This window comes from Xenopus laevis, chromosome 7S, assembly GCF_017654675.1.
Source record: "Xenopus laevis strain J_2021 chromosome 7S, Xenopus_laevis_v10.1, whole genome shotgun sequence".
In the NCBI taxonomy this organism is placed as follows: domain Eukaryota; kingdom Metazoa; phylum Chordata; class Amphibia; order Anura; family Pipidae; genus Xenopus; species Xenopus laevis.
Genome location: NC_054384.1, coordinates 1,950,767 through 1,961,003, shown reverse-complemented (window position 1 = coordinate 1,961,003; position 10,237 = coordinate 1,950,767). Strand labels below are relative to the sequence as shown.

General features: G+C 45.4%; 1 protein-coding gene across 1 annotated transcript; it reads right to left on the bottom strand.

Moving 5' to 3' along the window:
• Window positions 1-1,059: 1,059 nt before the first annotated feature.
• LOC108697308 (beta-1 adrenergic receptor-like) lies at window positions 1,060-3,517 on the bottom strand. Its single transcript, XM_018227233.2, has one exon. It carries the CDS (start codon window positions 2,520-2,522, stop codon window positions 1,356-1,358), a length of 1,167 nt encoding a protein of 388 aa, XP_018082722.1. The 5' UTR covers window positions 2,523-3,517; the 3' UTR covers window positions 1,060-1,355.
• Window positions 3,518-10,237: the final 6,720 nt, after the last annotated feature.

Sequence of the window (10,237 nt, the reverse complement as noted above, 5' to 3'; positions counted from 1 at the left end):
ACTGGGTTTATAGTTCTGTGTAACTGTCATTGTGTCTGTCCCTTTCTCTGCACTGCTGCTTCTGACTCCTGATACAACTTCCCAATATCCATTCATTCCTCATTCTCACTGGGTTTATAGTTCTGTGTAACTGTCATTGTGTCTGTCCCTTTCTCTTCTCTGCACTGCTGCCCCTGACTCCTGATACAACTTCCCAATATCCATTCATTCCTCATTCTCACTGGGTTTATAGTTCTGTGTAACTGTCATTGTGTCTGTCCCTTTCTCTGCACTGCTGCCTCTGACTCCTGATACAACTTCCCAATATCCATTCATTCCTCATTCTCACTGGGTTTATAGTTCTGTGTAACTGTCATTGTGTCTGTCCCTTTCTCTTCTCTGCACTGCTGCTTCTGACTCCTGATACAACTTCCCAATATCCATTCATTCCTCATTCTCACTGGGTTTATAGTTCTGTGTAACTGTCATTGTGTCTGTCCCTTTCTCTTCTCTGCACTGCTGCCTCTGACTCCTGATACAACTTCCCAATATCCATTCATTCCTCATTCTCACTGGGTTTATAGTTCTGTGTAACTGTCATTGTGTCTGTCCCTTTCTCTGCACTGCTGCTTCTGACTCCTGATACAACTTCCCAATATCCATTCATTCCTCATTCTCACTGGGTTTATAGTTCTGTGTAACTGTCATTGTGTCTGTCCCTTTCTCTGCACTGCTGCTTCTGACTCCTGATACAACTTCCCAATATCCATTCATTCCTCATTCTCACTGGGTTTATAGTTCTGTGTAACTGTCATTGTGTCTGTCCCTTTCTCTTCTCTGCACTGCTGCTTCTGACTCCTGATACAACTTCCCAATATCCATTCATTCCTCATTCTCACTGGGTTTATAGTTCTGTGTAACTGTCATTGTGTCTGTCCCTTTCTCTGCACTGCTGCCTCTGACTCCTGATACAACTTCCCAATATCAATTCATTCCTCATTCTTATGAACAGTCAACTGATGAACCAATTGATGAACAGACCTGGAGGAGAACTGAAAGACAAACAGACACTGCTTTCAGTAACAATTACATAGAAGTGTATTAGTCGGAACAACCCCACAACTGACCCCATTGGTCAGGCAGTAACACAGTGAAAGTCAAACTGACCAATCAGCATTGGGCATGTATTGGTGAATATCCCCGGGATGTAATAGCTCCGCAGCCATTGAGATGACATTTTCCGGAGTTCACTCCTATCCCGGGAAAACCTCTAGATTCCAATAAGCTGCCGTGAGATTGCTATAAACGTACCCGTTATTTGCAGCCCCTGCACCCAGTTATTCAATCTCCCTCCGACCCACAATAAATAATTAATTTCAGTCCAATGACGTCCGCACCCCATTACATTCAGAACACGTACCCAAAGCATTGGTGTCTAAAGAGTTAACAAAGCCCCCTGAGGTTCGGGAGAGCTCCCCAGTGGTCTGCAGGTGCCAATCTGCCTTTTTGGGGCAACACAGGAGTCTCTTGAAAGCCTTCCTGAAGTCTGGGCTCCTGCAGTAGATGATGGGGTTAAACGCGGAGTTGGCGTAGCCCAGCCAGTTGAGGAAGAGGAAGAGTTTGTCTGGGATCAGGTTCCTGTAGCAGACATTGACCACGTTGGCCAAGAAGAAGGGCAACCAGCACAGGGTGAAGGTGCCCATGATAATCCCGAGGGTCTTCAAGGCTTTCTGCTCCTTGGCCACCAGGATTTTGGAGAGGATCCTCCGGCTGGACCTGCCGTGGCTCAGGACGTGGCTATGGGAGAACCTGCCCTCGCACTTGTCAATCTTCTTCATCTGCTTCTGCGCCTCTTTGAAGACCCTGATGTAAACGAAGATCATGACGATGAGTGGGACATAGAAGGAAATGATGGACGAGGCGATGGCGTAAGCTCTGTTGGTGACAAAGTCACAGCACCCAGGATCCTCGTAACATTTCATGGCCAGGGGGTCGCCAGTGTCCCTCCACCAGTGCATCATGATGGGCAGGAACGAGACCAGGGCTGAGATGCCCCACACACTGCACACGATTCCCTTGGCACGGCCCTTGGTCAGGAGACTTTGGTAGCGGAAGGGAGAGGTGATGGCGATGTAGCGGTCGATGGAGATGACGCACAGGGTCTCTATACTCGCTGTGACGCACAATACGTCCACTGACGTCCAGAACTCACAGAATATCGACCCGTACAGCCACTTGCCACTCACCACCAATGTGGCACCAAGGGGCACAACAAACAAACCCATAATGAGGTCGGCACAAGCCAAGGACGTGATGAAGACGTTGGTCAAGGTCTGGAGCCTCTGGTTCCTCCCAATGGCCACAATGACCATGATGTTGCCCATGACGATGAGGAGGATGATGGCCGCCATGAACATAGTCATTCCCACAGTCCACTGGTGAGTGAGCTCGGGCAGGGGGTGCATAGGGCTGGGCACTGTTGTAGGGGTACCAGACCTGTTCCTGCACTCCATAGGCCCCCAACCGTCTCCCATGATGGGCATAGGTCCTAGCCTGGAGCCTCAGATCATTTGGGCAACAGAATATCAGGACAGAAAGAAAGTGTCGGTGCCAGCGGGATGCCAGGTAGTCTCTTGTGTCCAGCAACTATAACTCCCCCTGGTTGGTGCAGACTCTCGTGCCACTGGGCTGGACTGTGCCAGTCTCTCTGTCTCCTGTGAGCTGCTACACTTTCAGTACAGTTGTGGCTGCCAGTGACTCCCTCTGGGCTATGGAGTTTTCTAGTCCCTCAGCTGCAGGTGCCACAGGGCAGTGCCAGGGATTGAGCCTCACAGGTAAATCCCAGGGGAGAATAAGGAGCTTCAGTCGTTTGTGTGATGAGGTCTCTGAACCTGTAGGCCCGGGGGCCAGATGCTGCACCTGTGGGTCGGGGCTGAGTCTGTGCAGCTCACTGGGCTCCTACACCTGCCCCGGAATTGGGTTTTGGCCGCCGCACCTGTGACCCCCGGGGCTGAGAGCCAAGAGCCCGAGGAAAGTAGTGGATACAGAGAGCGGAGTCCCGGGGCTGAGGGTCCCCCCTCCCGCTCCATCCGCCGCTCAACATGATTCTGAGCTCTCAGCGCTGCCACTCCGGCTCCTCCCCCTGCCCTGCCACTCTCAGCCCTCCGGCCAATCAGCGCGAGGGGCGTGGCCCCATGGAAACTACAGGCTTTTGTCATTAACCCGCTCTGTGCCGGGCCCCGGAAACTCACTAAACGCTCGGCTCTGCCTGAACTTCTGCAGCAGCTGCGGCTCCTCGTGGGCGTTTCCTTGTGGTTCTTTCTCCAACATCTCAGCAGATCCGCCCCAGGCAGTGGGGCAACAACTTGTTACTGTGACCAGAGGTTCCCAGACTGGGGGTCAACATTGGCCCCAAAATCCTGAGCAAACTCATATCTGGGGCCTCAGTAAAGTGACACTGGAGAGAAACTGGCACTTGATTGGTTACAAATACTCTTCATTGTAGCCCAGACCTAGAACCATGGGGGGAGGGGTCGTATAGGAACAAATATATTATGGGAATTAATGGGGGGGGGGAAGAACTCAGTAAGGGAAATATATGGGGCGATATTAGTATGATACAGAGAGAGGGATATTTTTTATTATTTGTGATTTTTTAGTTATTTACCTTTTAATTCAGCAGCTCTTCAGTTTGTAATTTCAGCAGTCTGGTTACTAGGGTCTACATTCCCCTAGCAACCACACACTGATTAGAATAAGAGACTGGAATATGAATAGGAGAGGCCTGAATAGAAAGATGAGGAATAACAAGTAACAATAACAATACATTTGTAGCCTTACAGAGCATTTGTTTTTCTTCTTGCCTTTCCGTCCCCAAATCTTCCTCCCCAACTGTTGCTTTTCACTCTCCTCTATACTCCGGGCGTTAACTTCTTTCTTCTCACCAATGGGCTGAGACCTGAATTTGGTACCAGAGGACGGTGGGTCCCTAGAGACATGAGCAGGGCCCATTGTGCTGCTGATACAATGGGGATCAGATATTTGCTCTTAGTCTGTACAGAGAGATCCCATAAAACTATGGCAGCATAGGTATTCCCTGTACTAAGCACAATTCAGCAGGAACAGTCCCCTAAGTTTGCTCATAGTCTGTACAGAGAGATCCCATAAAACTATGGCAGCATAGGTATTCCTCTGTACTAAGCACAATTCAGCAGGAACAGTCCCCTAAGTTTGCTCATAGTCTGTACAGAGAGATCCCATAAAACTATGGTACATAGGTATTCCCTGTACTAAGCACAATTCAGCAGGAACAGTCCCTAAGTTTGCTCATAGTCTGTACAGAGAGATCCCATAAAACTATGGTACATAGGTATTCCCTGTACTAAGCACAATTCAGCAGGAACAGTCCCTAAGTTTGTTCATAGTCTGTACAGAGAGATCCCATAAAACTATGGCAGCATAGGTATTCCCTGTACTAAGCACAATTCAGCAGGAACAGTCCCCTAAGTTTGCTCATAGTCTGTACAGAGAGATCCCATAAAACTATGGTACATAGGTATTCCCTGTACTAAGCACAATTCAGCAGGAACAGTCCCCTAAGTTTGCTCATAGTCTGTACAGAGAGATCCCATAAAACTATGGCAGCATAGGTATTCCTCTGTACTAAGCACAATTCAGCAGGAACAGTCCCCTAAGTTTGCTCATAGTCTGTACAGAGAGATCCCATAAAACTATGGTACATAGGTATTCCCTGTACTAAGCACAATTCAGCAGGAACAGTCCCTAAGTTTGCTCATAGTCTGTACAGAGAGATCCCATAAAACTATGGCAGCATAGGTATTCCCTGTACTAAGCACAATTCAGCAGGAACAGTCCCTAAGTTTGCTCATAGTCTGTACAGAGAGATCCCATAAAACTATGGCAGCACTTAATTGCTTTAAAGGATTTGGAATGAAATGTATCCTGGTTAATTGCCTTTCAGTCTCAGCCCAGAACTGGTCCGTTAGTTCCACACGGAGTCTTCAAATTAGGGGTTGAAATGTAATTATGGGGGAGTGCCGAGTGCACAACTAATGGGATTGATGGAGCTCATTGTACTGATTGGGGAATATTAGGGGAGGGAATGGACTGATCCTCAGAATGAGACTTTTCTATTGTTTGACGCTGCTGCAAAAGTCGGTTTATAATTTTTTTGTATTAAAATTGGTGTTTTTTCCTCTGTATATAAAACATTTGTGTAAATATAGATTTATTGTACTTTCCTGCCTAATGTTTCTACCTCACTCTGTGGATTGATTTAACACTTAAATGCCCACAGAGTATTAAATTGGATTTATAGAACAGAACAAGGCGGTGTTTCTGGTTCCCCACATTTATTTGAAATGCTGAAGTCTCTGAGTATCTAAAAAAAATGAATAAAAAGATCTCGGTGCCCCCAAATAAACACCCAGTGAACAGACGTCATCCTCTCGGGTCAGATGCTTCGGGTTTAACGTCAGTTTTGTGCTGAGTGTGAAAAGGCAACGCGGGGTCCCCGGGGGTTCAGAGACCAGCGCAGAGCGAGCCAAGAGCAATACTGGGGGCTGCAGTGAGCTCTGTTTATTTTACTTATTGTCTCAGTCCACTGAGTAGGGGAACTTTATATCATTAGTATGAACCCACAGTGATTTATTAACTGATTCATCACTTGCAAAGAGAGGCCTAAATGTGCGGTTACTTCTGATTATCTTTCCCTAGTTTTGTCCCTCTGAATTGGTGCATCAGTCACCAACATTGGGGGATTCTAGGGGTACCCATGACACAAATAAACACTCACCCCAAAACTCCCCCTAACTGACCTTCAGACTGGACCCCCTTAGCTCATAACAAGGTTACAGATATATAGAAACATTGGGGTGTCACCCTGCTATAGTTCCAGGGGTAACCAGGGTACAAATAAACACTCACCCCAAATCTCCCCCTAACTGACCTTCAGACTGGGCCCCCTTAGCTCATAACAAGGTTACAGATATATAGAAACATTGGGGTGTCACCCTGCTATAGTTCCAGGGGTACCCAGGGTACAAATAAGCACTCACCCCAAATCTCCCCCTAACTGACCTTCAGACTGGGACCCCTTAGCTCATAACAAGGTTACAGATATATAGAAACATTGGGGTGTCACCCTGCTATAGTTCCAGGGGTACCCAGGGTACAAATAAGCACTCACCCCAAATCTCCCCCTAACTGACCTTCAGACTGGGCCGCCTTAGCTCATAACAAGGTTACAGATATATAGAAACATTGGGGTTTCACCCTGCTATAGTTCCAGGGGTACCCAGGGTACAAATAAGCACTCACCCCAAATCTCCCCCTAACTGACCTTCAGACTGGGCCCCCTTAGCTCATAACAAGGTTACAGATATATAGAAACATTGGGGTGTCACCCTGCTATAGTTCCAGGGGTACCCAGGGTACAAATAAACACTCACCCCAAATCTCCCCCTAACTGACCTTCAGGATGGGCCCCCTTAGTTCATAACAAGGTTACAGATATATAGAAACATTGGGGTAACAGTCACCCTGCTATAGTTCCAGGGGTACCCAGGGTACAAATAAGATTCGCATACACATGTCCGTTTGCCTTGAGTACAGTCCTGCTGGGGTCCTAGTGTCCCTTTATGATCATTTTACTGTAAAGTTGGCCATAGATGTAAAGATTTTTAAAAGATCCGATCGTCATCATGAGACCACGATTATCTCGAAACGATCGTACAAATTGTCCATCAACTATAAAGACAATTTTATGCGATACTGCCAGGAAAACAAAGGGGAGCTGCTTGGCCCTGCAGACATAGATACATTGCACTGGGACCCACAGAGATTTATTAACCTGGCCGATCAATTTCCTGACAGATGTCGGCCGAAAAATCGTTAGATGTGCGATCGTTCGAATCCCACTAACATTCATCATTTACAGTAGGGGGTACATTATCCCTTATAATACATGAGTGATACTCAGAGTTCCCTGTATAACTCAGCCTGCAGCCTTGTGCCTTTATATGGTCACAGAACAACCCCTCAGTGACTTCTAATATCCTTATCATTTACAGTAGGGGGTACATTATCCCTTATAATACATGAGTGATACTCAGAATTCCCTGTATAACTCAGCCTGCAGCCATTGTGCCTTTATATGGTCACAGAACAACCCCTCAGTGACTTCTAATATCCTTATTATTTACAGTAGGGGGTACATTATCCCTTATAATACATGAGTGATACTCAGAGTTCCCTGTATAACTGAGCCTGCAGCCTTGTGTCTTTATATGGTCACAGAACAACCCCTCAGTGACTTCTAATATCCTTATCATTTACAGTAGGGGGTACATTATCCCTTATAATACATGAGTGATACTCAGAATTCCCTGTATAACTCAGCCTGCAGCCATTGTGCCTTTATATGGTCACAGAACAACCCCTCAGTGACTTCTAATATCCTTATCATTTACAGTAGGGGGTACATTATCCCTTATAATACATGAGTGATACTCAGAGTTCCCTGTATAACTCAGCCTGCAGCCTTGTGCCTTTATATGGTCACAGAACAACCCCTCAGTGACTTCTTATATCCTTATAATTTACAGTAGGGGGTACATTATCCCTTATAATACATGAGTGATACTCAGAGTTCCCTGTATAACTGAGCCTGCAGCCTTGTGCCTTTATATGGTCACAGAAAAACCCCTCAGTGACTTCTAATATCCTTATCATTTACAGTAGGGGGTACATTATCCCTTATAATACATGAGTGATACTCAGAGTTCCCTGTATAACTCAGCCTGCAGCCATTGTGCCTTTATATGGTCACAGAACAACCCCTCAGTGACTTCTAATATCCTTATCATTTACAGTAGGGGGTACATTATCCCTTATAATACATGAGTGATGCTCAGAGTTCCCTGTATAACTCAGCCTGTTTTGGCACTTTCCTCTGCTGCAGGCTCCCCCTAGTGGTAGATTTCAGGATCTAGTTGTAAATATTATTTAAAAAGTTTGGGCTGGGTAAAAACAATAACATTCCTTCTCTGTATATTTGTATTTATACATATGGGAGGAGGAGGTGCCATATTGATTCCCTTAGACAGTACAGTATGAGGGTATAGCTTATTGTGTGCCCAGAACATTCCTTCTCTGTATATTTGTATTTATACATATGGGAGGAGGGAGGTGCCATATTGATTCCCTTAGACAGTACAGTATAAGGGTATAGCTTATTGTTTGCCCAGAACATTCCTTCTCTGTATATTTGTATTTATACATATGGGAGGAGGGAGGTGCCATATTGATTCCCTTAGACAGTACAGTATGAGGGTATAGCTTATTGTTTGCCCAGAACATTCCTTCTCTGTATATTTGTATTTATACATATGGGAGGAGGAGGTGCCATATTGATTCCCTTAGACAGTACAGTATGAGGGTATAGCTTATTGTGTGCCCAGAACATTCCTTCTCTGTATATTTGTATTTATACATATGGGAGGAGGAGGTGCCATATTGATTCCCTTAGACAGTACAGTATGAGGGTATATCTTATTGTGTGCCCAGAACATTCCTTCTCTGTATATTTGTATTTATACATATGGGAGGAGGAGGTGCCATATTGATTCCCTTAGACAGTACAGTATGAGGGTATAGCTTATTGTGTGCCCAGAACATTCCTTCTCTGTATATTTGTATTTATACATATGGGAGGAGGAGGTGCCATATTGATTCCCTTAGACAGTACAGTATGAGGGTATAGCTTATTGTGTGCCCAGAACATTCCTTCTCTGTATATTTGTATTTATACATATGGGAGGAGGAGGTGCCATATTGATTCCCTTAGACAGGGGAAGGCACATGGATTCTATTAGTAATCTCATGATTTACGTGTAACACTAAGAGACCAGAAGCTCGTGTCCTTTTAGTTAATTTGGGTCCTGCATGAAGCTGTAGTTGTAGTAAGAACTAATAGTCTTGTTTGGTTCTGCCATTATTGGGTTTAGGTTAATGACTGGAGCAGATTTGGTTGGTGGAGTTTGGCTGGTAAAGAGCTTTTCACAACATCAAGTCCTCCTGCTCCGCTGAGCATTATGGGAAAGTGCAGGAGACAAAACAGGAATCGGCATCACATAAATGAGGGATAAATGGAAGGAATAAATATTTATTTATATACAGGGGGGGTTTGTATTCATCTCGTTCAATCTGCCTAAATTCCAACTGACTCAGAGGAAAGACAATGTGGCTTTGGTGAGATTTGCGGGAGGGGGAGGGGCAATTTACGCCATGACTGATGGATCTAATGAAATTGTCACGTCCCACAGATCTAATCCAAGTTCTCCGCTGCTCAGATTGACAGACAGACGCTTCTATGAAAACTAAAGAAGCTGCACAAGTCTCTATTCACTTTAGCTTCAGTCTGTCCAGAAGGAACGGCCGGATCCTCACACATTACAGTTCCAGGACTGGTTGTACCGATTACTCTGGAGAGTGAAGGTCCTTGAGAAGCATCTGAACCTCAAACAGGATCCGCCAGCTGTGGTCCTTCAGTGGTTGCTACGCCGATGGCTTGCAGAGGATGCTGGGAGTTGTGGCACTTTAGTTTAGCAATTCCTGCTCTGCTCCCCCCTCTATTGCTCCTCTACAAATAGTATCAATAAACAAGTGTTGGAACTGTGGCCCCAAGTATTGTGTAATCACAAGCTGCACATTGTACATCATTAGGCAGTTGGTGCCGTGTGGCAGTTGTAGCCATAATAAGGCTCCTGCAGTGAGTAATGTAATCAGAACCAAGGAAAGAAATGGGTCTATGCACAATACAAGTGAAGGCTCAGCCTACAAGTATTTCTATACTTACATGAGATCCAGTCTCAGCTTCCTGGTCCAACACTTTGATCTGGTGATTGTTGTGTCTGCCCCAAACACTGCCCGGCCCTCACCTCCAACACACAGAAAAACTGTCACCCAACCTCTTACTGGGTTGCCCTGTGCCTGCTGGAGTACAGCAACTCTTGCATTTGGGATCTATCACTTTTATCTGATGAGGAAGCCCATCAGTTATTATTGGTACCGGCATGAAATGATGCCAAAAGCACTTTCCTAACACAATGACACAAAGATGCACCTAACAGATATATATATATATACATATATATATAATATTATATAGTGAATAAAGTACCCCTCCTTATTACAAGGATATTATAAGTTACTGAGAAGTTTCATGACCATATAAAAA